Source organism: Ursus americanus, chromosome 18 (assembly GCF_024610735.1).
Source record: "Ursus americanus isolate L20-20 chromosome 18, mUrsAme1.1.p, whole genome shotgun sequence".
NCBI lineage: Eukaryota > Metazoa > Chordata > Mammalia > Carnivora > Ursidae > Ursus > Ursus americanus.
In genome coordinates this window covers 2461823-2487771 of record NC_142144.1, presented here as the reverse complement: position 1 = coordinate 2487771, position 25949 = coordinate 2461823, and the positions used below count along the sequence as shown (strand labels likewise).

General features: G+C 63.5%; 1 protein-coding gene across 2 annotated transcripts in view; it reads left to right on the top strand.

Annotated features, from left to right (window-relative positions):
* Positions 1-25949, top strand: part of COL5A1 (collagen type V alpha 1 chain) — a 165094-nt gene that overhangs the window by 135980 nt on the left and 3165 nt on the right. The window contains exons 45-65 of one of the 2 annotated variants that reach the window (XM_087869218.1): positions 821-874; positions 974-1081; positions 2112-2165; positions 2255-2362; positions 3474-3527; positions 4379-4486; positions 5074-5127; positions 5405-5458; positions 6706-6759; positions 7398-7451; positions 8063-8170; positions 8269-8322; positions 8410-8463; positions 9438-9545; positions 11185-11238; positions 12037-12072; positions 12471-12524; positions 13118-13373; positions 14235-14347; positions 16707-16775; positions 20075-20308. In XM_087869218.1, the coding sequence (XP_087725344.1) occupies positions 821-874; positions 974-1081; positions 2112-2165; positions 2255-2362; positions 3474-3527; positions 4379-4486; positions 5074-5127; positions 5405-5458; positions 6706-6759; positions 7398-7451; positions 8063-8170; positions 8269-8322; positions 8410-8463; positions 9438-9545; positions 11185-11238; positions 12037-12072; positions 12471-12524; positions 13118-13373; positions 14235-14347; positions 16707-16775; positions 20075-20308 (1842 nt within the window). Of the gene's footprint in view, positions 1-820; positions 875-973; positions 1082-2111; positions 2166-2254; positions 2363-3473; positions 3528-4378; positions 4487-5073; positions 5128-5404; positions 5459-6705; positions 6760-7397; positions 7452-8062; positions 8171-8268; positions 8323-8409; positions 8464-9437; positions 9546-11184; positions 11239-12036; positions 12073-12470; positions 12525-13117; positions 13374-14234; positions 14348-16575; positions 16645-16706; positions 16776-20074; positions 20309-25949 lie in introns of both variants that reach the window. The other variant, XM_087869217.1, reaches the window with a different exon arrangement.

The window sequence follows — 25949 nt, the reverse complement described above, 5'->3', positions numbered from 1 at the left end:
CCGGCGTTGATGCTGTGGCTGACACAACCACGTGGACAGCCCGCCACAGGACACAGCCGCTGGGCTCCCTTGCCCACTGGGACCCGTGTGTGGGTGGCGGGCACGCACACGGGCACTGGGGGGGTGTGTGTAGATGCACATGTATGTTCGTATCCGAGGGGATTTCGAGCAGAAAGCATTCGCAGGCTTCGTGGAATAGAGCCAGTGAGCTGCTGGGCCCCGCAGGCCTGGGCCGCGGCCGCCCTGCGATGCTCAGGGCCCTGGGCGCCCTCCTAGACCAGCGCCTTGGCTGGTGGCTCTTCATTTCATTTGTGTGCTCAGAAGTCCTAATGCGTCCCTTGGCTGCCGGCGCCTTCCTGGTAATGGTGGCACGTGTCCTCTGCTCCCGGTGCCGGGCGCATTCCCCGAGGACGGTGCCATCCGGCTCCCCTTGCCTCCCTCTCTCGCTCCCTGTGCCAATGCTGGAGTGTGGGGGGGACGCGCGGGGGCCGGTGTCACACTGCCAGGCATGGACTCCAGTCTGGTCCTAGCTCTGCTTGGGTGAGGTGCCCAGTGTCCAGCCTTGTTTTTAAAACACGGCCTCGGGGGCCCATGCACTGGGTGTGCGGCGGGAGCTAAGATGATGTGCAGTGCTCTCTCCCCTGCCTGGGACAACATGGTCGGGCCTGAACCCGGAGCCTGCAGGTAGCCCGCACCCTCGGGCTGGACGTCTTCCCTGGACGGCCACGCGTGGGGGCTGAGCTGATGGCCTCGGCCCGTGGTCCCCCTCGGCCTCCGCTGTGATCTGGGAAGCAACCGTGTCTCTGTCTTTTCCCTGCAGGGTCCGCCTGGGCCCACCGGTCCACAGGGCCCCATCGGACAGCCAGGCCCTTCTGTGAGTATCTGTGCTGTGGGCCCTCAGTACATCCCGAGCCCCTCCAGCCCATGCGGTGCCACCAACTGCTTCTCACCCACGCCCCATTCTGTCCTGCAGGGAGCCGACGGTGAGCCAGGGCCTCGCGGCCAGCAAGGTCTCTTCGGGCAGAAAGGTGACGAAGGTCCAAGAGGTTTTCCTGGGCCCCCCGGGCCGGTCGGGCTGCAGGTAACTGCCGGGTTTGTGGAGGGACTGCTGGTCTACCTCAGAGCTTCCTGCTTTTTGCTGTGTCTGCCCCTCCCTTTCTCCTCTCCTCTTCCCTGCCCTCTCCTCTCCTCCCCTTCCTCTTTTCCCTGCTCTCTCCATCCCCTCTCCTTGCCCTCTACTCCCCCTCCCCTCCTCTCTTCTCCCTCCCCTTCTCTCCATTCCCATCCTCCCTTCCCTCTTCCTTCCTCCTCCTCCCCTCTCCTCTCCCCTTCTTTCCCCTCTTCTGACCTTGTTAAGAGTGGGGAATCTAAGACTAGGCTTTGGGGACCTCCCGGGACTTCCTCATTAATTGGAAGCAATGCCAGTTCCCGTAATGGCAGATGTGTCCATATTTGCGTCCCTTAACCAGTGGTACGTCTCTAAGCTCATGGTAGGGATGCCAGAAGTGACTGACCACTTGTAAAAAAAACCAGTGCCTTCCGCACGGACCAGCCAGGGAGGGTGGCTTTGAGTGCTCGGGCGCATTTCGGCTCTGTACCTTCGCACGCGTGTATTCACATGCTCATAGGCACGTGTGTGGTCTCGTTGGGCTTTTGGAAAACCTGGACCCTGTCGTGTGTCTAGGAAGTTCGTGCACAGCCCCCCCATTCCTTTCATGAGTTGTGTTCAGTGTTATTAAATATTCTTTGGACGTGTCCCTTATTTATTTTTGAAGACGTGATTTTTAGTCACTGCACCGCGTGCCAGCATATGGTGGTGACATAATTTATTCAGACATTTCCCTGCTGTTGGCTCATTAGGTTTTACTGTTTAATGCGACACTGCAGCAGGCGCCTTGGTCCATAAATCTCCAAGTACTCTCTAATGACTTCCTCGGGCTGATCGTGAGACGTGGCCTGATGGGGGTGTCCTCCGTTCGGCCGGACGCTTAGCAGCACCCTCGGAGGCTCTCTGATGCCTGCGTGGCGCTGTGGCGGGGAGACTGAACGCTGTGGGGTACTGGGGTAGCGCAGCGCCGACCCGCTAAGTTTCTGCTGTGTTCCTGCCCCAGGGTCTGCCGGGACCTCCTGGAGAGAAGGGCGAGACCGGGGACGTGGGTCAGATGGTAAGTGTGCCCGGGACGCACCGACCTCCCGGTTCTGTTTCCGTCACGGTTTACATTTTGTCTGTGCTCAATGGTTCTTCTTCCGCCAGGGCCCCCCAGGTCCCCCTGGCCCCCGAGGCCCCTCCGGAGCTCCAGGCGCTGACGGGCCGCAAGGGCCTCCGGGTGGAATAGGCAATCCCGGTGCCGTGGGAGAGAAGGTGACTCCCCCCTTCCTGCTGTAACATTTGATGTGCGCGTGTGCATGGGGAGCCCAGGGTGTGCGTGTGCGTGTGTGTGTGCGTGTGTGTGTCCAGTGCAGCTACGGAGGCACACAGGGCGTGGCTGGGCCATTCCTGTCACATACACTTCGACACTTAGCCAATGTGTGCGGTGGAGGCGGGAGCTCTGACCCCTGTTCGCCGTGGCCTCGTGCAGAATCTCCAAGCCACGCGGCCAGCCAGGCCCCGCCCCTTCTCCTGGATCTAGCAGATGGCTCTGCTCCATCCCTGGAAGTGCTGGGGGCGACGTTTACCGTTCCCGCTGTGGTCAGTTCTGTCCTCTCGTAGCCTGGGGCCCTCATCCGATCTGATTAACTTGGGGGCGTGGGTCCTGGCGGGCTTCTGTGTGCGCACACGTGTGTGCCTGCCCGTGCGTGCGTGCGTGTGTGCGGCGGGCAGGACGCCGCTGCAGGGCTCATGAGTGTGCATTACTTCCAGCACACTTGCCCTTCTTCCTGGGGATAAAAGGAACGAAACCGACGTGCTTCCACTCGTTTGCATTCCCTGTACACCGTTTCCAGAACTTTCTGACTTCAGCCTATTAAATTGAAAGAAGTCCTCCATCACTGCTTATATTTTCCGATACGAGAATTACAGAGAAACGCATCCTGCTAAGACCACAGAGTCACGATGCGCGGCTTCTGCTCAGAGGCGTCTTCCTCACGGGCTCCTGCCTCCGCCCCGCGGCTGCACCTCTGAGCGGGCCCTGCTGCTTTCTCTCTGCCTCTGCCCCGCCCTTCCCTCCTGCACTGTCCTCCCAGCCCTTCCACTGGCTTCTCGGGACTCTCCCCCAGAACTCGCTGGGTGCGCCATCCGTGACGCTCCGTGTCCTGTGGTCACCTCCTCCGTGTGACCGTCAGCCTGCCAGTGTCACTTCTTCCGACATGGATGTGTCTGCCCTCTGATCTGGGGGCTGTCAGAGCACGGGGACCACTCTCTCACCCTGGGCCCCCCACCCCTTGGGCCCGACAGCACAGAGGATTTGCTAGGTGCTCGGAGCTGGGGCCACTGCCCTCCGTGCTGCCATAACCAACTCCTGTTTCCTCCTTAGGGTGAGCCTGGTGAAGCTGGAGAGCCTGGCCTGCCTGGAGAGGGGGGCCCCCCGGTGAGTGGACTCGGCGGGCAGGGGTGGGGGTGCCCCACCATGGACCTCTGCTGGATGGGATGCTCACACTTTTCCCATCCATGAGATGGGGGCCATGTCTCCCTCATGCTTACCTCCTGGAATTACTGCAACGAGATGGGGTGGGATGGGGGGTGAGCACGTATGTGTGTGTGTGTGTGTGTGTGTGTGTGTGTGCGCGCGCGCACGAGCATGCCTCTGTGTGTGTGCGTGTGTGCGAGCATGCCTGTGTATGCACACGTGTTCGTGCATGTATGTGTGTGCACGAGCATGCCTGCGTGTGTGTGCCCACGTTGGCACATGCATGAAGCATGAGTGCCATGAACACCCACGAGCGAAGCCTGTAGTTGCTCTGCCATCCATGGGGTTCCAGACCCGTCAGTGGGCTGCCATAATGTGTGCGATTGTCCCCTCATCAGCCCAGATCTGGGATATTTGGACCTTCTCAGGTCAGATGGGCGTTCTTTCCAGGCCAGCCTGTGGGAGGCTGTAGGGCCCAGCAGGTGGCCAGTGGGAGGCTCTAGGGCCCAGCAGGTGGCCGGTGGACAAAAGTCTACTGGGCCTCTAGCTGCTCCCTCCACCTGCAAATCAGGGCGTGGGCCTGAGTCCCTGCAGCCCCTCCCACCTAGAAGCTTCACCTTTCAGGGCCCCCCTAAGCCAGTGGGGCCACTGGGGAGCAGGAGCAGTGGTCAGTCCGCACTGCACTGGGCATGGGCCCCGTCAGGCACACGCTTTCCCACGCATGGGAACAAGGGGCCACGACTGAGGCCAGCACTGCTCTTTGGGAGCTGGGGCCTGGCTCTGAGGACACTGACACCAGCCTTTCCCTCCAGGGACCCAAAGGAGAAAGGGGTGAGAAGGGCGAGTCAGGCCCTTCTGGTGCAGCTGGACCCCCTGGACCCAAAGGCCCCCCTGGGGACGACGGTCCCAAAGGCAGCCCCGTGAGTAGCTCTGAGATGCGCCCGCACCCTGAAGCTGGCGGGGATCTGGGCCTGGGGTATTCGCATTCACTGGCAGTGCACGAAACCCCCCGACCGCTGCGGCTCTGGGTAACGTTGCTAAAGTTTAGAGGTTTCCACACCAGCTGCCCAGGCAGAGCCGTGGAGGTGAGGAAGAGGGGCTGTAGGGTGGGGGGCTTTGGGGGCTCGTGCACAGAGCCCGGGTCGCTGGCTGTCATGTGCTGCGTGGACAGCGGTCTATGTGGATGCCCCCTTCCCATGGCCTAGCCCTGGCTTTGCTCCAGGAGGGGGTTCTTTGCGGCACATTCTAGAAGCCTGAAGGTCTGGGCTCCATCTCAGCCTGGAGCTGTGGGAGCAGACGTGGGGGCATGGCGCCTGTCGTCCGCGTGCCGGAAAGCGGAGCGCTGAGCCCGTCTTGCCTGGGTGTGGTGTGGCTGGGATGAGGTGGTGCTCTCCTGGTGTCAGGACCGAGGGTGTTGCAGGGGCTGGGGGAGGTGGGGGTCTGGGGGAGGCGGCAGAGGCGGCTTGGTGGCTGAGGGCCCAGACGTGCCTGTTTTTGTCCCTTTCAGGGCCCTGTTGGTTTTCCCGGAGATCCCGGTCCTCCCGGAGAGCCTGGCCCCGCGGTAGGTGTTCAGGGCCCCCCATAGCCCTCCACCTGCCTTTGCCAGCCCCGGTTCTGTCTCTCTGGTTGTCTTTTATGAATTCTCCTTGGGGCACGGTGCTCTCCCAGAAGGGATCCAGGGGTTGGTGGTGGTTAGAGAGCACGTTCCTGCTTGAGCACTGTACCTGGACCAGCCAGAGGGACTCAGATTCTCAGGAAGGGACTGGGGACACCGTGGGCGCTGGTGTGCGACTCGGGTGCCGTCAGGAGGCAGAAGGAACTTGCTTTTTTCCCCACAGGGTCAGGATGGCCCCCCTGGTGACAAAGGGGACGATGGTGAGGCTGGACAAACGGTGAGTCCCCTCGTGACCTCCGGGGACCCCACACGGCTTCCTGGTGGAGGGTGCCGGGCGCTCTTGGGATTTGCAGCTTGCTTTGTTCATTTCTGAGAAAAACCCAAGCCCAGTTACCTTGTAGGATCTGTTCTTAACTGTGATAGGGGACCGTGTCCCTGTGGGCTCTGTTGAACGCTAGGGACAGCTGGGCCAGTGGTCTGGCACTCGCCACCAGGGAGTCCATGCCCGCCCCCAGCCTACCTGTGAACGTCAGGGTGGCCTTATTTCTGCCCCGGGCGGCCAGCGCCTCTCCTCCAAAGGGCTCTGCCCAGGCCAGCCCCTCGGGCTGGGCTCACACTAGACCTTACCACTTAAAACTGACGCTGAGTTTCTGAAACTTGCTTCAAGCCCAGTCTCCCCAGTAGTCCCCCCCTTGGGGACCGCCCCGGCGTCCTCACCGATTTCCCTCACTCCACCCTGCACCATCCAGGCAGACGGCTGCTGGGGATTTGCTCCCCGCGGGCCCAGGCTGACATCAGTGGTTTAAATGAGCAGCAAGCAAAGAAAGCTTAGGGACACCAGCTCGGAGGCCAGGTCCCCCGAGAGAGCCCCGAGGGCCCCCTGCCCTGTGACTTGGGATGACCCTCGTCCTCCCTGTGCCTCGGGAGGGAGGCCCACTTCTGTAGAAGGGGATTTTGCAGGGGGAGGGTTGCGGACGGAGCCCGTCCCCGAGTACCCAAAGTCATTGCTGTGGGGTGGGAAAGTGCTTTTTTAAAATGTGGCAACACGGGGCGCCTGGGTAGCTCTGGCGGTTAAGCATCCGACTCTTGGTTTTGTCTCAGGGCATGATGTCAGGGCGTGAGCTCGAGCCCCGCATCGGGCCCCGCGCTTAGCGGGGAGTCTGCTTGAGGACTCTCTCCCTGCCCCTTTCCCTGCGTGTGCACACACGCATGCGCGCGCGCTCTCTCTCAAACAAATCTTGGAAAAAAATAAGTCAGTAAAACGTGGCCACAATGCGGGTGTGAGCCAGGACCCCCCACCTAGCACAGCACAGCACTGAGCAGAGGCCCAAGCCCAGGTCAAGTACAGCATGGCTTCGCCTGGGACCTTTCGCGGCAGCTCCACAGGAAGAGAGAGGCGGCCTCAGGGCTGGCCGAGGACAGAGGACACTGGGGACTCTGTTTTGTCAGCCTCACACCAGCCCAGACCTGCCATGCCTCTGTTGACTGACTCTGATTCCCAAATTCTGTGTTCTCTGACTCCAGGGATCCCCAGGCCCTACTGGCGAACCGGGACCGTCTGGGCCTCCAGGAAAAAGGGTAAATGATCCTGCAAGCTGTGCTGGCCTGCTAGCTTTCTGCAGGAGCCCCCCCTCCCCAGGACCCTCCGCCCAGCCCCGTGTGCTCTTGGGGGTCCTAGTGGGGAAGATGCTTCTGTTTGTGGTGTGTGTGCCAGCCCCGCCACGTCATTAGCCCTCGGGCCTGCTACGTCCATCACCCCCTGCTTTTGGGAGAGGCCAAGATGCCACCAGTCATGCCCATCATGGGGGAAAGGCCCCCACGAGGCCGGAAAACACCTCGCCCCCTGGGTCAGACCTCTCTCAAAAGTCTGAGCCTGCAAAACAGTGTTTCTCTGCACATAGAATACTTAGCCTTCCCCGTGCGGCAGGAACTGGCCCGTCTGCTGTGTGAAGGGGAACGGGGCCCCAGCACCACGGCTGCCAAAGGCCTCCCCGGAGGGACTCCGAGGCCTTTCCCAGAACCAGGGTCCCTGAGACTCATTCTGAGGGACTCGTCCTGGCTGGCCAGGGGCCCGGAAGCCCCCTCCCCACCCTCCTGGCCCTCCTGCCCTCCCCGCCTGCCCCTCGAGCCCAGTGCTGTTTCCCTCCAGACACCGAGCTCATCACTCTGGCTTCTGCAAGCAGCTCCTCACGTGCTCTTCCCTTGCTCTGTTCCAGGGCCCCCCAGGCCCCGCAGGCCCCGAAGGCAGACAGGGAGAGAAGGGAGCCAAGGTAACGTGCTTCTTTGCCCAGCCATGACTACAGAGTTTCCAGAAGAGCCACTTGTGTGACGGCCGAGGGGGGTGGGGGGTGGAGACCTGTGCAGCCACACAGGCAGCCGGGAGCTCTCACCGCACACGGCCTGAGGGAAGGCGAGCCGGTGCTGGTGCGCTCGGCTCGGTGCTTGCCCTGCTGCCGCGCGGGACAGAGCAGAAGGTGGGGTGCCCATGCCGTGCCGCCTGCCCAGGGCCCGGTGCCCAGGGCCCGTGAGGGGCTGCTCCCTGTGACTCCGATGGCCCTGTCTGCCTCCTGGCGCTGTCCTGTCGGGAACGGAGGCAGTGGCGGAAGCCGTCCAGCCCTGTGCCAGCCTAGGAAATGGTGGCCGTGCCCACCGTGAGCGCAGGGCCGCCTGGGACGGCTGTGGCGGCTGGGATCACTGGAAACTGGGAAGCTCTGCTGGCTGAGGAAATTGGGGGGATGGGTCAGGGTGGCTCCCATAATGTGGAGATCCTGGGGTAGCCCCAGCGATCTGGGGGCATCTGGGGTTCTCGGAGCAGTGGTCCTGGGCCAGGGTGGCCACAGCCTCAAGCATTTCTGTGCCACTGTGTCCTTGTGCCCTGCAGGGGGAAGCCGGCTTGGAAGGCCCTCCTGGGAAGACTGGCCCCATTGGCCCCCAGGGGGCCCCTGGGAAGCCCGGGCCTGATGGCCTGCGAGGGATCCCGGGCCCTGTGGTGAGTGGATGGGGGCCGGGGAGGGGCAGCTACTGCAGGGGAGAGGCGTGGGCATGGGGACAGGATGGGGCTCATGCTGATGGCCCCCTGTGTTTCAGGGTGAGCAAGGTCTCCCGGGCTCCCCCGGCCCCGACGGACCCCCTGGCCCCATGGTGAGTGATGATCCCAAGGAGCTCCCCAGCCGTGGTGGAGGGTAGAGTTGGAGAGGGGAGCTCTGATCCCACCGTCTCTTCCCGCAGGGTCCCCCAGGACTCCCCGGCCTCAAAGGAGATTCTGGCCCCAAAGGGGAAAAGGTAAGACAGGACTCACATGCCTCTGAGGCTGTAACTTGGCCCCCTCAGACATGTGGGGTTTCAAGCTATGGGTCACCCGTCAGGCAAGTGCCCGCCACAGGCTGGGGACGGGTCCCGGGAGACCGAGAACCAGAACCAGCCTGTGCCGTGTGGAACACAGTCCCTGCCCTCAGCGGGAGACCCCGGAGGCCCGCATGGAGATCCTGGTGGAGGGGCGTCCAGGGTCCTTGGAGCGCGCCCACTCTGGACTCTGTGGTCCAGGATGCTTCGCACGGGGAGGGTGCCGGGACTCCGCAGCAGGGCAAAGCCCATTCACCTCCTCCAGTCGGGGGTGATTTTTCCACTCACGTGGATCTATTGACAAGTATAAACCTCGTCCACAAGCCCGGCAGTTGCTCCTGGAGGACTAAGGAGTCTGTTTCTTTTCTACTCTGGTGCCTATCACCACTCAACCTCTAAAGTAAGGGATACTGGAAAAGCCTTTCTAGAACTTTCTGCAGGCTCATGTAAAGCAAACACATGTACGCCTCTGTAGAGAGCTTTTCTTGAAAAAAAAAAAAGACATAAAAATTTACGATAGTGTCTGTAATGCTCAGTAACTTTCTTTCACTGAAGTCCGTAAGGGCTTCTGTGCCCTGTAATGAAAGGTGCACACACTGGCCATGTAAAACAGGACGATACATATAGGACACACACCAGCGTCACTCGGGAAGACACGTGTTCCCACGTTGGTCTGTATCTGGACCCGTGTCTCCCCATCTCTTTAGGTGTGACGTTTCCCAAAGGCCAGGCATGTCACACATGCTGTGTGGTCCCTTGACCTGCCTTTATGTGGGTTCCTCCACCAGGAGGAGCTGGCTGGTGATTCTGTGGCTTCTGTGGCAGGGACTTGCTGCCACGTCCCTCTGGCCCACGGGGTTGGCGGTGAGACGCGGCCACAGTGAGCGCCCCTTCCTGCCTTTGTTCACCAACAGGGTCATCCAGGCTTGATCGGACTCATCGGACCTCCGGGTGAACAGGGTGAAAAGGGTGACCGCGGTCTTCCTGGCCCCCAGGGCTCCTCTGGCCCTAAGGGAGAACAGGTGCGTGAGGTGGTGCCCCTCCCCCGCCCTCAGCGTGGCTCCTCACGGGTGGTGAGAGCATCTTCTCACCTGGCGCCCAGTGGACCTGAGGCCAGTTAGAGCTGGAAGGACATCCTCACGTCCATCACTCTGGATGGGAACGGTGGAAGGGCGGCCCGCCCCAGTGCACAGGGAGTGGAGACGCAAGTGCGGCCCGGCCCTGGCTTGACCGGGCTGCCAGCGGCTCCCCCGTGTGGCCCTGCTGGCCTCAGAAGGGAGGTTCGTTCACTTCACAGCCACATAAAGGCCTCTGACCCAGCTAACTGCCCAGGTCACTGGCGAGGCTCGGACCACGTTTGCCAGACACGGGGGCCGGGCCCACACCCTGACCCTGGATGTGCGCACGTGGTCCCAGACTTCCCTGGGAACCACAGTCCTTGACTGGAGTCTGAAGCCCCTAGCAAACCACCGCGTTGCAAACCTTAGCCAGAGAGTTCCTCCCTGCCCTGCACCAGTGAGCCGCTTGACGTGGACTCCGTGGTCAGGGGAAGGGTGATGTATGCTGTGGAGGTGGGCAGGCAGGGGCTTGTGGCAGGCGTGCCACGTCTGTGCCCCTCTCACGTGAGGGCTTCATTCCAGGTATGAATCACTGCTTCCCAGGTTCACGTGGCCTTAACTGTGGCCCTGGTGGGCCACGCCTGACCTGCAAAGGGACAGGTCTTGGGAGGTAGAGCCAGGCAGGCAGGGAATGAAATAGGACCTGTGTGGGGTCCCGTACGGTCCTAGGATGGTGTCCTAGAGAGCCCTGCTTCATCTGCCACTGCTTTCCCCGTGGCATCGACATTCGCCCTAAATGAGTGCTGTCCAGTGCGTGGTAGCTCAGTGACCTCGAGAATTAGGAAGATGTCAGGGTCTCCACCCCCAAAGTAACCACCTCTCTGTGCCCTCCCCACAAACTAGTCCCAGCAGCGTCTCTGGTGGGAGGTGCTGGCTCGAGACTTTCTCGGATTCTGACGATGAGCCGCCCCGGTCCCTGTGGCGGAGGGGGAGGGCACCCGCTCTTGGCCTCCCTCTGCCCGGCTGTCACTTCACCCCCGTGGGAGGGTCGTGTGGAATCGCGTTCCAGGTGGAAGGAGTCTTAGGGCGCCCTTCCGCAACGGAAACTAGCAGGGTCACCAGCTGGCCTGGCCTGCGTGGACCGAGGGTCTGATCACAGGCTCTGAGCGCCAAGTGTGGAAAAGCACATGCAGAGGCCGGGCAGGCAGCCGACAGGACCCCGGGACGCTTGATGTGTCCTGTGCTGGGCGGGGACCCACACTGAGAACGGAAAACAGTGAGGGGGACCGAGCCAGGCACCGGGCCAGGAGCTTCTGAATTTCCAATCAGAACGTTAGAAGGGGTGGTGACAACACGGTGTCCCCTCCCCACGGCCCTGAAGATGCCAGCGTCCCAGCCTGACCTGGGCAGCCAGGCGGGGGTGGTCAGCCTCCCGGTGCATGTTCAGGCCCCACCAGGCCCTGCAAGGAAAGACGGCTCCCCTTCAAGGCAGCCGGCCTCTCGTCAGAGAGCGTCTGCTGGGAGAGACCACGAGCACAGAGAGCCGTGGCTTCTGTGACCCTCCTTGTGTGATGGTCTGACTGTGTTCTCTGCTCCTTTTCAGGGCATCACTGGACCTTCTGGCCCGATCGGCCCCCCGGGCCCTCCCGGCTTGCCGGTGTGTATCTGGCAGGGGCGGGTGGTCCCCAGGTCATTCTGGGGAGAGCAGGGTGGCAGGCGAGCCTGGGCCGTGGGCCTCAGGGTGCAGGGGGAGAATTATGGAACAGTCAGGAGCCCCGGGGCTGGGCCCACCACCGAGTGGACGTGGGGCCCAGGGTGGGTTTGCCCATCACCTCCATGTCAGGGCCCCGAGTGCAGAAGCAAGGAAGTGGGGTCCCTGGGCCCTGGTTTCAGGCAGGGAAGGCAGGCATTTCAGGAAACGTGGACATACCGCCACAGACATCCCGGGCAAGGTGAGGAAGTTGTCCCCATCAGCGTGAGTGGGGCTGCCCGGCCCAGACGAGAGGGGTTGGGGGCTACCCGTAGGGCATCCCCCACACTGCTGGGGCACCTGGCCCACCAGAGCCATCCTGCAGGGCTGTGAGCCTCCACTTGCCCCTTCCGGGCCGGGACCTGAGCCCACGAGGCCCAAGGTGGCCCCACAATCTGACACTGGCCCCTGCTCTCCCTCCGACTCTGGCTGCCTGAACTATGGCTTCCTGGCTGGGTGGCGGGTGGTGGTGGCAGGATGACCGGGGTCGGACAGGACCCTCCTCTGTCTCCATGGGGCCAAGCATCAGCTGTACCCCACTCCCCCCGAGTCGAGCAAGTGCAACCATGGACTCCTGGGAAAGGGGATCTGGGTGTGGGCTGCGGGTGAGGAGCTGGCCGGGCCTGAGCAGGACTGTGGGTCAGGGTGGGCACCGGAGTTGAAGGGGTGCCTGCTCACCGGTGTTCTGTCCCCCACTCTCTACAGGGTCCTCCTGGGCCAAAAGGTGCTAAGGGCTCCTCGGTAAGTGGCGTCTTCTGCCCTGAGGGAGGGGGGTGTGTCCCCCTCGATGACAACCACCCTGGACCCTCTTGCCCCCTTGACTGGTGGCAGCACGGTCCTCACGCTTCTCCTCCAGCACTGACCGTCCCGAGCACGTCCCCAGCCGGGGTCGCGGCAGACCGCGGCATGTGCGCTGTCGCCCCCCACCTTAGCAGGAAGGTGCCCCTGAGTTCCCATCTTGGGGCGTCGGCCTCTTCCATCTGGGACTGGGGACGGGAGGGTCCCTGCCATCCTTCCCCCGGCAGTTAGACTTTGCCCCTCGCGGTCTCTGCCGGCTCCCGGGGGATCACCCAGGTGCAGGGTGGGTTTGAGTCACATCGGCCTCGGTGATGAGGGTTTGGTTCATTCCCTTTTCCCAGGGTCCCACTGGCCCAAAGGGTGAGGCAGGCCACCCAGGACCCCCTGGCCCGCCGGTGAGTAGCCTTCGAAGACTGGAAAGTGGGGATGGGGGCTCTCCCGACACTGAGGCAGTGGTGGGAGCATGTGTGTGTGCTGTTCACTTTCCAGAACTTGGTGGAAAGAGTCCAGGTGCCGGGGGGGAGAGAGAGAGAGCGTGTGCGTGTGTAACTGTGTGCACGTGCGCGTGTGTGGCTGAGATGGGCAGCACCCAACAGGGCCCCTGGGGATGGGTAGGGGCCGTGATGAGCCAGATTGTGGGGTGCACTCCGCGGGTCACCCCTGGTTGGCCGTGCAGCCTGTCAATTCCTGTCTCTGTCCTCGGCTGGGGCTCTCACACGGGCAGGCACTGGTGTGACCCCACTGTGTGCTGCCCCAGGCTGGGCTGCAGAAGTGAGGGGACAGCTGGTCGCTTTGAGCCCAGCTGAGGCTCAAACCCCAGGCCGCGGTGTAGACGAGCTCTGGCAGCGGGGTTGGGCATGCGATGCTCCAGAGCAGGAAAGAGGGAGGAAAAGCACACCGAGATGACGGGCGTCTGCAGCCGGGATGCGGGGCCCCAGCTGCCCTGGTGCCGCTCCCATCGGGACCCCCCGGTTCTGTCCACACGCAGGGTCCCCCCGGCGAGGTCATCCAGCCCCTGCCGATCCAGGCGTCCAGGACCCGGCGGAACATCGACGCCAGCCAGCTGCTGGATGACGGGGCCGGCGAGAACTACGCGGACTATGCGGACGGCATGGAGGAGATCTTCGGCTCGCTCAACTCCTTGAAGCTGGAGATAGAGCAGATGAAGCGGCCCCTGGGCACGCAGCAGAACCCCGCCCGCACATGCAAGGACTTGCAGCTCTGCCACCCCGACTTCCCCGACGGTAGGGGCCCGCGGGGGCAGGCACGGGGCAGCCTGCGGGGCGGGAAGACACCGCCTCTGTGTCCCTGTCCATGTCACGGAAGTGGCAGGGGCATTGCCGGACGTGACCGGGTCCCGGGAGGCCAGGGAAGGAGGGCAAGGCTTAGCGGTGGCACAGCGCCTGGTTCCGGTCGGGTCTTAGCCGCTGTCTCGTGTGTCAGCTGTGACCCTGAGCCTCGTGTCATCCTTCCACGAAAGGGGACCAAAGCATGCCCCTCCCAGAGGACAGAGTGGAAGAGACTGTGTCACGTGCTCCGTAGGGCACAGCTGATGGCGGCGCCGTCTCCAGGTCTGCGTCAGACCCGCTAGTGATGTCAGGATCAGGGTGCTATGTGGGCCGGCACTCTGTGAAACCCAGACTATCCCCAAAATGCAAAGCCACCCCCGTCCTCACCGTCCTGAGTCACACGCAGCCCACCTCTTGAGAAATGCACCCCCTTAGCAGGCTTCTGCCCCCTGGGAAGTGTGAGCGGCTCTTCTCCGCAGCCGGAGGGCGGTCCACGCTCCCGGGCCTCGCTCAGCGCAGGGGCAGGAATTTCCAAGGCCCACCTGGAGCATCTCCTGCCCAGGCGGCCCGGCCCACCCTCCCCTCCTCGCGGGGTCAGGGGTGCCGTGGGCTTCACCCTGCAGCTGGGTTCTCGGGGATGGTCTGTCGTGTCTGCGTGGACGCAGCACGGAAAGCCGCGTAGTCAAACGGGGGGGAGGCCCGCGCCGGCGGCCTGTGGGCCTGGCCGGCTATTTCAAGTGCAGCGCTGCCAGGTGGCGGCTCTCTCTGGAACCATGCGGGAGCCGCTCATGAATCCCCCTTCCGTCTGCCATCCAGGTGAATACTGGGTGGACCCCAACCAGGGGTGCTCCAGAGACTCCTTCAAAGTTTACTGCAACTTCACAGCCGGAGGGGCGACGTGCGTCTTCCCCGACAAGAAGTCCGAGGGGGTGAGTGCCTGCCTCCCCGGCTGCTTCCCGTCACAGCCGGTTTCAAAGCCAAGTTTTCTTCCCCAGAAGTAGACCTGAGCTGCGGGACCGGGTGGGCGCAGCCTGGCGCTGTGGCAGGTGAGGGACAGCCGGCCCCAGGTGGGGATTTCCACCGCTGGGTGCTCAGCTCCTTCCTGAAATGGCCCCGCAGGTCTGCCCTCAGACCAGCCTGAAGCCCATGGGGGTGCCTTTGGGGCAAGTCCACCGTCACCCAGATACATCTTTGGGATGCTGGCATTTGCCTCAGTTCGTGTTGGCGGATAGCTGGGCAGCTGCTCCTGTCTCTCCTGAGGGCAGCGCGTGTGTCCGAAGCCTTTTCCGTACAGAGTCTTGGTCAGCGAGGTTCTGATGCACGGACGCTTGGGGGACCATCGGCTACCGGCCCCTCCGTGGGGGGAGTGTGTGTGCAGACGGGAGTGAATGTGCATGGGGACAGACGTGGGGCCAGCGTGTGTGCGTGGGGACCCGCGTGGAGCCAGTGTGTGCGCGTGGGGACGGCGTGTATGCATGGGGACGGCGTATGTGCGTGGGGACGGCGTGTGTGCGTGGGGACGGCGTGTGTGCATGGGGACTGGCGTGGGGCCGTGGGCTGCTTTCCCCTTGGGCGCAGGACAGGTGAGGTGGACACGGTTTCTAGCTGCAAGGTGACCATGACGCAGTGCCCTGTGCATGGGGCCTGTGCAGACAGCCACGACGCCCCTCCGGTGGCCGGCTGTCCAGACAGGCTGTGGCTTGGGTGCAGAGTCCGCAGCCCCTTAGCGGCCACAGTGCCGAGAAGCCATTGTACTCAGCGGGGGCGCCACCCACTCACCCCTACATCTCGCTGTCACTGTGAGGAGTCCCAGCACCCCTGGACAGAAGGCCCGGCCACAGGGACAGGGGCTCCACCATGACAGGCACGGTTTGGGGACCCCTGTTTTATATGCACGCTCCCCAGCCTGAAATTCGAAATCCTTGGTAACCTGCGTGCCCGCAACAAACAGCCTGCTGTGCGAAAAGAAAAAGCAAGCCTCAGGACCCCCCGTTCGGCAGAGCCCCAGGAGGAAATGCGGGTGGAACAGACACTGTTTTTCATCCTTTTTTGTGGCTGTCTGTCACCAACACGTGGCCTTGCTGCTGGAGAGTTAGTGAGCGCCCCAGGAGCCCGAGCTGGTGGGGTCACTGGGCAGATGGCAGGCTGGGGGGCTGAGTGACCCCCACTGCTCCATGCTCTTCCTTGGGTATCCCGGCCCTGGACTCCCCCCCCCCCCCACCCGTCAGGCAGCCGGAGGGCGGGGGTGAACTTCTGCGGTGCCCGCCTGCACCTGTGCCCCGTTCCCAGAGGGGGCCGCGCGCATGCTATCTGAGCGCTGTTGTGGGCGGGTCCGGAAGCCCACGTGAGAGGGCAGCTGGACACCTCTTCCTCCCCTGCATGCGGCCAGCTCAGAGGGGAGCCCAGGGGGACGAGACAAGGAGTCAGATCCCCAGCTTCCCTGCTGTGCGCGACTAGGAGCAGGCGGAGCAGAGAGCCTGTGGGGCCTGGGGCCTGTGGGCCCGTCCACTGTGCTGCCCTGGGTTGTGCTCCTGGAGCCAGCGACAGGCGCTCCTAGAGGAGGGGCCGTGCATTCACTCACTGACCCCACAGCGTTACTGAGCCCGCTCTGTGCTAGGCCTGTCCTTGCGAGCTGCACCTGGGCCTGTGCAGTGCAGTCCCCAGAGTAGGAGCCGTCCCCTCCCCTGTGGGAGGCAGATGCCGTCCCTCCCGATGACGGTCAGCTTCACGCTGCATCTTCAGGGAAGCACCGCCTGCCACACAGAGCCATGCATGACACAGGCATCACATGAGATCAGACGAGAGGGTGGCCACGTGTCCTTCCCTTGGCCCGTCTGTCCATGCTGGCTCTTACTGTCCTGAGTGCCTTCGGCCCCCTGGAGTGCATCCACCGCTGGGCATTTACGACGTCCCGGGCCCTGCACAAGAGGCTGGGTATACACAAACGCACAGCCAGGCCCCCGCCCTCCTCCTGTCCCCAGCACGGTCTGTCCCGGGGCGAGCACCCCGACTCCACAGGAACCCCCTCGGCCGTGTGGGGCGAGGCGCGGGCGGGAGAAGGCGTGTTTGCAGGCGGGGAGCTCTCCTCGTGGTGGTGGGAGTAGTAACCCTGTCCTTCTCTGTTTCTCTCCCTCCCACCTCCCTGCTCGATGTTTAGGCCAGGATCACTTCTTGGCCCAAAGAAAACCCGGGTTCCTGGTTCAGTGAATTCAAGCGTGGTAAACTGGTAAGGCGGCCTCTGGCTTCTCCGCGGTTGTCCTTCAAATGCGCCCGTTTCGTATCTTACAGAGTAAAATGGCCCGCTGGCCCAAAGAGCAACCTTCTACCTGGTATAGTCAGTACAAGCGAGGGTCCCTGGTAAGTGGCCACGGGGGTGCCTGCTTGCCGCACAGCCTGGCCCGCGGCTCTGCATGGCACTCGTGGCCGCTGGGCGCCGCACCTGCCCTCGCCCCTTTGGCCGAGCTGCTCCACGGCCCGTGACGGCCAGACTCCGCATCGGCGCCTACGCCCCACCCCCAACGACAGTTCATTTGGCCTGGGAGCCGGGTGTTGGTTTTCCAGTTCGGCCTAGAACAGGAGCTGGGTGCTCGGGGCACCCGGGTGCCACCAGGAGTTCGGGCCAAAGATACCAGGAGCCAGAGGGTTTTATTTTGCTCAGTTCTAGTGGGCAGGTCAGATAAGACGGGTCCTGGACCACTAAACCACAAGTTCTTCCCAGGACACGGGCCACTGAGGCCCCTCGTTGTGGCTGCCGGGTGAGGGGGCCGTCCTGATTGCCCACCTGGCCATGGGCTTCTCAGTGCACCCGCACAACTCGGCTCGTCCCCCCTGTAACTCCTGGGGAGCTGGTCTCAATAATCCATCCCAGAATTGGAAAGACGCTGGCATCCCTTTGAAGGAAGTGGAGGTGATGTTCTGTCGCCAGCCCAGGGACAGAGCCGGTCCGGACTCCTTCATACCAGGCCAGCGGCTGACCCGCACACTCGGGCATGCTGCCCTGACTGTCCCAGGGGTTTGATCCGGGCCCTTCCCTGGAACAGGGTGAGGGCCCTGTGCTCTCTTTCTAGCGAGTGAAAGGGTCAAGGGTCCAGGTGCCTGACTGTGCTCCTTGCCTTCCTGTCCTCAGACGCGGGTCGTACCCCACTACGCGCTCTGGGAGGGGGTCCTTTGTCACCCAGAAGCCATGCTGTGGAAGTTCTGTGACTTCCCACCTGGCTCTCCGCCATCAGCGCGGACACCCTGGCCTCCCGAGGTGGGGGGCACAGCGGCCACACCCCCGACGACTCCCAGAGCGGTGGCTTCCCGCTCGCTCTTCAACCACGGGGCACTTCATGGCTGACATTGCACGCTCTCTGTGTCCTTGATTCCAAGCCACTTGGGCTCTTTGCAGACGCTCTGAAGGTCCGTGCTCGCCTTGCAACATCTGTGGACACTTCCTTCTATCTGTCTGTGTGGACGGCAGGCCTCTCGCCTGCTCCACCCCTGCTCTTCCTCCGCCCACCACCCCTGTTGTGCTCGGCTCGGAAAGTGCAGCCGGCATGCAGAAGGACCTGCCTCGGACGCCCCCTCAGTGCGGGGCGGGCCCAGTGAGCAGGGTGCTGGCGCTGGTAAGGGCGGGTCAGGCGAGCACGGGACCCGGACAGGTGCAGCCGGGCGCCCCTCGTGGCCCCGCACCCCAGCACCTCACTCAGAACACCCACTTCCCATACCGACCCGGGGAGCCCACCTCCTGCCTCCGTCCCGTATCTGACTTTAGACGGAGCATGGAGGCGAAGGGAGGGCCCCAGCAGAAACCAGCTTCTCCCTCGGGCTTGCCCGCTGCTGTATTTCCAGCTCTCTGTGACCGTCCTGGAGGACGGGACGTAGGTGCAGGTCCCTTCCTGAAGAAACAGGCTGCTCTGGCCGTAGCCCGCGAAGAGAACCCCGCAGAGCCCCTTTCCCCTGGGAGGGCGGGGGCTCACGGTGGGGTTCCGGGACTCCCTCCCTGGGGGCTTCAGGTCCTTCTGTGTCCCGCGCTGCTCGCTGGCTGTCCCGTGCATGCATGCTACCTCTAGTCAGTCGAGCCTCCTCCCAGAAGGAGCACCTGATCGCCCGGACTGCCGGTTGGTATTCAGTGTTCCTCCTCAGGGTCCGACCACGCAGTGTCCCGTCGCCGTGTGCAGAGCTGGCGCTGGCCGGCAGCACAGTGCCCTCCCGGCCCTGGTGGGGAGGGCCAGGGTCTCCGGCCGGACCCCCGCCTCCGCGCCCTCTGGTTCTGTATACGTGTATATAACCGAGTGGGCAGCGTGGACCTCAATGCGCCCTCGTGTGTCCAATGTGGCTCTTGTGGCGGGCGGTGGGCAGGGCCAGCCCTGGAACAGTTATGGAGTGGCCTCCGGGCAGGGAGGGAGCCGCGGCCTCAGACCCTGATGTCTGCTCCCCTGCTGATGCCCAGACACCACCAGGCACCCTCCGCCGTCTGCGGGGAGGGCCTGCAGAGCGCTGCCTGGCTGGGGAGGGCGCCGAGCCTCGTCTGGGGGTTGGGGAGGCACGCCCGTCCCCTGGCTGTGTCCAGCTGTTCAGAAAGCTGTAGTCTGCGAGGACGCAGAAACCAAGGCTCGCCTCTCGGGACACCCCGCGCCCGCCCCGCGCCCCACCGAGCTCAGTAGCCCATGTGAGGGGGGGGAGCTGGGCACACTGGACAAGGCTCTTGAGAACGGGCACGTCATCATTTCCTGATGCCTTGCTCTGGGCTTGCTGTCAGAGGGTGGGTCTTTTCAGGGCAGGTCACGTCCCCAGAGTGCCCCTGGCTGCCCCCTCTCCACGTGGGGAATGCTGAGTCCCCACCCCGGGCCAGGAAGGCCTACTCTGCTTTCCCCTGGATTCTGTGCCACAAAGAGTTGGGGGCGGCCTTTCCTGAGTGCCATCCTGTGGCTCCCCTGTGCCTGAAGGAGAGCGCCTGGTCACCCTAGCCCTCAGGCTTGTGGCCGAATGGCTCAGGCCCCTCTTGCTGCCGGGACACCCAAGCACCCATGTGTCACTCCCAGCCGGCCTGTTACCGCCGAGGCCCCTGCCCTGTCTATCTGCAGTTCTCACGGCCTCCTGGCCAGGGCCTAGTGCATCCTAGGTGCCCAGCAAATGGTTTTCATCTGTTACCATAATCTAGCGAGCACCTTCCTTGGGCCAGCCTCCAGGCACAGTAACAGGAACTCTAGGCCGCGTCTCTGCCCTCAGGGAGCTCACTGTCCAGGGAGGGCTGCAGACCAGGCACCAGGAGCCTGTGACACAGGGCTCCAGAGCTGGTGTGGAGGGCCTTACAGCCCAGGAGGGAAAACAGACAGTGAGCCATGCCAAGGTGGAGAAGGACACCTAACCTGGGCAGGCTTCCTGGAGGAGGAGGCCCATGACCTGAGCCCTGGAGTAGGGACCAGCCAGGCCGGGAGGGAAAGGAGGGTCATGTAGGTCTCTGAAAGAAATGTGGTGCGTTTCACTCTGTTCCAAGAAGCCCCCAGGAGAGCCAGTGCGTTCTGGCCTTGGGGCTGGGTGTGCGCACAATCCCAGGGCAGGGCCCGCCCGGCTCACACTCTGGAGGAGACAGCCCAGGGACAAAGCTTGTGAAGGCTGGGCCGTGAGGGGGGCCTCGTCCCCTCACTGCTGAGCGCCCCCTCCTCCCCTAGCTCTCCTACGTGGACGCCGAGGGCAACCCCGTGGGCGTGGTCCAGATGACCTTCCTGCGGCTGCTGAGCGCCTCTGCCAACCAGAACATCACCTACAACTGCTACCAGTCGGTGGCCTGGCAGGACGCCGCCACGGGCAGCTACGACAAGGCCATGCGCTTCCTGGGCTCCAACGACGAGGAGATGTCCTATGACAACAGCCCCTACATCCGCGCCCTGGTGGATGGCTGTGCTGTGAGTGTCACATGGGGGCGGGCGGGGGGCGCCGTGCGGGCCTCCGCGTTCATTGTTCGGGCGCGAAGCCAGTCGCCAGGTGCCTTAGGCGCTGGCCCTGCGCGACGTGCGGGGCAGCGAGAACGCCGGACCCGGGAAAGTGGACCCCGACGGGAAAGGCCGGGGAGCCAGGTCTGCGGCCCCGGCCAGCTGTGACGTGGAGCCCGTGTCTGTCCAGCCTGGGATTAGAGGCTCCTTCCTCAGACGGGGTCTTCCCGGCAGTGGCCAGGACACGCACTGTGCTGGGCGGTGCTCGGGGGTTCTGGGCCGGCATCAGCTCCCAAGGTTGCCCGGCCACGCTAGGTTGTGCCCGGGCCCCGTCCGCCTGACAGGAGGCTTGCTCAGCCCACGTGGCCTGTCCAGGCTGGAGTTGCGTTCGCTCTTCAGGTCCTGGGCCCCGGGACACTTGCCCTCTTCTGCACCCCAACCTGTGGTCTCCAGAGTGTAGCCAGGGTCCCCACCAAGGGCCAGCTCCTCGGGACTGTACCTGCAGGGGCTGCCGTCAACGCAGGCAGGTCTGAGCGGTGTCCTTGTGTCCTGGGAGGTGTTTAGGGCACAGCCACGAATGGGGGCTCCGGTCCTATTGAAATCCTCAGGCGTGTCCCTTGTGTGGCCTTTGAGAAGCTGGAGGTGGGGGTTGCCAAGAAGCATTGTCTCTGCGAGTCTTTCTGTCCCATTTCAATGTCGGTCCACCTGTTCTGAACTCAGAGACCCTCAGGCCAGCCCCCACGGGGACAGGGCTAGCATGGGCTCCAGCCCCGCTCCGTGTCCAGGCCGGCCCCTCGCAGGGCCTCCCTCTAGGCCGGTGCATGAGGCCCTTCTCTACAAGGCGCTGGGTGGCTGACCATGTGGCCCGGAAGCTCTTCCGGACACTCTGAGCGCCAGCCCTGGACAGGGTCCTTCCGCGGTTTCCTGGTGGAGCAGACCATCGGGATTTCTTCTAGTTGGCCCAGCGGTTCCGCCCCTCGCCTCCCACCACGCTTTTTGAACAGAACAGCCAGGGCACCCAACAGAGATGGTCACAGTATGTCCCAGGCCAGGGAGAGGCGTCCCCGAGTGCTGAGCTGCCACCCTGGGCGTGCGAGAAGCCAGTGCTCCTGCCTCTGGGTTAGTTCTCCCTGCTGCTCACCTCACAGCAGGCATGGGATGTAACAGTGCTCCCTGGCGTCTGCTGGGGCGGTCTGGTGCTGTCCGGGCCAGGCCAGAGCGTCGTGGTTGGCCCTGCGGAGAAAGTGAGCGCACGGAGCTGCCTGGTAGCCGCTGGGAGCAGGACCCGGCCGCACCACTTGCCTCCCGCCCTGGCTGGTACCCTTCGACTGGGCAGCACCCTCCAGCCCTGGCGAGCTGTGTTCCTGCTCCCCACCCCAGGGCCACCTTGGGGATCATGGGCGAGGGCGCCCAGCGGGCAGGCTTCCCTGAGCGCCCTGCCGCGCCTCCCTGCTTCTGTGCACCCCGCGGTGCGTGTGGTTCAGTCCTTGGGTCTGATCGTGGAATGCGCAGAACTGATCCCTGTTTAAAGCAGAGGCTTCCAGCCCCTGGGAGGGGGCCCAGAAACCCTGGGGGGCTTCAGCACCGGCATCTGCTCGCGCTCCTGACGCGCACCCCAAGCTGCTGTGAGAAGCTCGTGAGGCCGCGAGTAGACTGATCTCTGCGTCTCTGCTGCCTGCAAGTGGGGACAGCGGTACCACCTGCTCCATGGGGCTGTTCCGGAAGCACCTCTCGTCTCGCCTGCAGAGAGCTCGGAATTGTGTTCAGCCCGCCGGAAGGCCCAGGAGAGTCCTCGGTTCCTGGGACTGTTTCTGACGACAGGGGCACCTAGGCCGAGGGGTTAGGTGGAGACGCGAGTCCCCCAAGGCAGAGGCAGGACCTCGGGGACGGGGCCTTGAGTCGGGCTTGGAGCGTCCTGGCGTCCGTGGCACAAAGGGAAACTCTCTGGTGGGGCCAGGACCTGCCGCCTGGTGCAGGGAGCGGACAGGTTCTCCAGAAGGGGCGAACATTCCCTGCGAGGGGGTGCTGGGAAATGCCTCTCATGAGTCAGGGACCCTCAGAGGTTTAAGGGCAGGCCGCCGCTGGCTCCAGCTCAGACAGGCTCCGTCGCCCCGAGGAGCTTGCTGGGAAGAGCCCAGTGCCCCCGCCCCTCTTCCTCCCGACGCTCCCTTTCCTGCGCTTTGCAACAGCAAATCCGGGAGCCCCCAGAAGTTCCCAGCAATGCTAACTCACATCCCGCCCTCCTGGCTCTGACTGCGTCCCAGCACGAGGTCGAGCTCCAGTCTTTCTTGACCCCAGAGCCATGTGTCCCGGTGGCGTGGGTGTGCTGGCAGCACGTGGGCAGTGGGTCACCACTAGCCTCCACGCACCAAACGCCACTAGGATCACTCTGGCCTCTGGGTAAGAGCTGCAGATGGGGTCTTCTCTATTTTGCAGAAGCAAAATCTGAGGCCGGGACAGGTCCAGTGAGCTGCCCAAGGCCCTTAGGAAATGGCAGAACGGAGTCTCCTCATTCCTATCCCCTTCCCACCATAGACCATTTCTGGCATAGCTTTACCTTGAATGCCTCCACTGACAGGGAGCTCACTATCTCCCGGGGCAGCCCAGGCCATGGCTGCAAAGTCTCACTGTTAGGAAGCTCTTCTAGGAATTGAACTAAAATCTTCTTGCCCATCATTTCGGCCTCTCGTTCCTGTGTCTGCCTGAAGTTGTGCGGAGGAGATGTGGCTGCAGACTAGAGCTGCCCAGCCTTCGGGGCCAGATGAGTCTTTGGGGAGTGAGGGGCCGGGCTGGGGGCACTGTCTGCCTTGTAGGGTGTTGGGCAGCCTCTGTGGCCTCGACCCTCTAGAGGTCAGTCCCCCACGCAGTTGTGACAACCCAAGTACCTCCAGCGATAGCCCCCCGACCCCCGCCTCAGGGAGCTGCCATCCTTCTGGAAGGACAGAGATTCAAGGGGAGCCCCAATGGCCCCACCTTGCCCAGAGCTGGAAGGACCCAGCTCCTTCTTCCCACTGTGGGGTCCGAAGGAGCCAGCGCCGCTGGCCAGGAGCCCGAACCCGACACCCAGCACGGCTGCAGTCCCAGCCACGGTCCTGTTCGCAGAAACAATGCTGCACCCCCGCTCCCGAGAGAGAGCTGCTGGAGCGGAGAGACAGCCCGGCTCCTCGGCGCCTCTCCGGATGCCCTGCCCAGACCCGAGGTCACGGGATATGTGGACCAGACTCTAGGCCGGGAAGAGTGGCTGCTCCCTCCTCAGACGGTCTTACTTCTGGAAAGAAGAGAGCCTACCTCTGAAAAGGAGAGAGAACGTCTGCAAGGAGAAAGCCTACTGATGGAGAAAGTTGGCTGTGTGTGCTGGACCAGGAATTTGGGGGGGGGGGCTGGCCGAACAGGGAGGGGGACATGGGGCGCACCTGGGCAGTTGTGCTCGGTGAACTCCACACCCCCAAAAAGTTCAGCATGATTTGAAAAGTCACAGCCCTCCTGTGTAACCCTTCAGGAGGCCCCGCCTCCTGGCACATGCCGCTGGTAGGGAGGCTGGCCTCGGCCCTCGGCTTGGGGAGGCCGGTGGGATTCTGCTTATCGCGAGGGCCAGAGAAACTGGGGTTCCCGCGGACGTGCTGTGGCTGCATGGCCTGAGTGAGGGCCGCTGAGCGGGCCCAGCCCTGCGCATAGACACGCGTCACCTGGCAAGAGGCCCGAGGAGCCGTGCCACATAAATCCTGTTGTTTGTGCAGCTCCGCGCGCCCTCGGGGGCCATTGCCAGCCCGTAATGGTTGTTTATTCTCCAGAGTAATGGGGTGCAGAGTGCACGCGAGCACGCGGCCTACTTAAACGTGCCCTCTCTAAGTGCCCGGGTAACGGCAGCCGTGGGGCCCCGTAAATCCAGGAGAAATCACCCTGTCAGCTCCGCAGACACCGCCGTCCCTTGGGTCGGGAGGAGAGGTGGACGCTGGCCCCGTAAATGCCGGTTTGCCCGCCGTCATGTCAGAGGAAGGGCCGGCGGGGTGCTGCCCCCCAGCTCGCCGCGTGGGAAGGCACAAGCCGCCTGCCGCCGAGGTCGCTCGGTCCGCGGTAGCCCCGCCTTCCAGCGGCTGCTGAAGGCCAGGTCAGCCGTCGCAGCTCATCCCCTACTGTGCGGTGGCCCACGGTGAGGACAGAGGCAGAGAGGCGGAACTTAGGCGGGGGGCGTGGGTGCTGGCCTGCGGGGGAGGCGTGAGCCATCCCGGCTGTGCTGCGCCAGGCTGGGCCCGGGCCATGTCGTCAGAAACCACCAGCATCTGTGGCCTCAAGTTCCTGGTCGTCCCCGAGCAGTCCTACAGGACAGCGTCCTGTGTTAGGATTGTCTGAGAGGCAGACCCCTGGACCCACGGCATCACCGTCTCTGGGGGGATCCGGAGCCGCGTGATGCTGGGAGGCTTCCGAGGGGACTCATGGTGGCTCTGAAGCGCCATTCCCAGCTTTAAAATAATTCCAGCTGGACCCAGCTGTGGGCAGGATGAGGTGGTTAAGGTGGGGACATGGCGGGGACGTGGCAGGGACGGAAGGCTCCGGGATAAGGAAGTTCCAAGAGAGTGCATTCAGGAAAGTAACGAGGCAGACACGCACCCCACCTCGGCCACCATGGGCTTCTGTGTGGCCGGCCTGCTAGACGCGCTGGGCATGAGGGTCCTTTCGTGGTCTGTGCGGTGGAAATCAGCCGTGGTGGGAGTCGGTCATCTAGTGCTTGTAACACACTTAGCACTGAAAACCACAACTTCTTGTGGTCTGACTCAGTTCCCGACGGTCGGAAACCCGGTTCTGGCCCAGAGTGTCTCAGTCAGCTCGGGCTGCATAATGAAACATCCCAGACTGGCAGCTGGTCCACGGCAGCCACAGGCTTCTCACGGCTCTGGAGGCTGGAAGCCTGAGGTCGGGCGCTGCCTTGGGCAGGTTCAGGGGACGGCCTGCTTCTGGGCCGCAGACAGTCGAGTTCCTGCTGCGTCCTGCCCGGTGGAGGGAGTGGCTAGCTTTCTGGTCGTTTCTTATCAGAACACCACCCTCATGACCCGGTCACGTCCCAAAGGCCCCACCTCCAGACACCCTCACATTGTAGATGGGACGTCATCTTCTGGACTGTGGAGGGACACAGGCATTCGGTGACTAACACGGTGCCATGTGACTGTGGGGCTGCTGTCCCGGGAGGGCTTTGCCTGGGACTTGGGGGGGGGCGCTTCTGTTCAGTTCCTGCCACGTGGGCCCCTCCACAGAGCTGCCTGGCCAGCAGCCTCTCCCAGGGGAGTGATGGGGGCAGGACAGAAGCCGGGGCCATCATGCACACCGCCACCCATGGAGTGGAGGCCGCTTCGTAGCCGCTCAGCTTCCCGTGGCTTCCCGCGTGCCATGCACGGGTCCAGGCACCCTGACCCCGTTGTGCAAGAGGGAATAAGGCCCCCAGAGGCTCTGTGTTCCTCCTTCAGGACGTGGACGGTGCAGGGAGACCCTCCCCAGGGCCAGACTGCACTGACAGTATGACTCTAGCCTGGGTGCGAGGGAGAGACAGCGGCTCTTCCAGGACAGGTGGCAGGGGGCGTCTGTGAGGGCCTGTGGGGAACCCTCGCCTCAGGGGATGCGG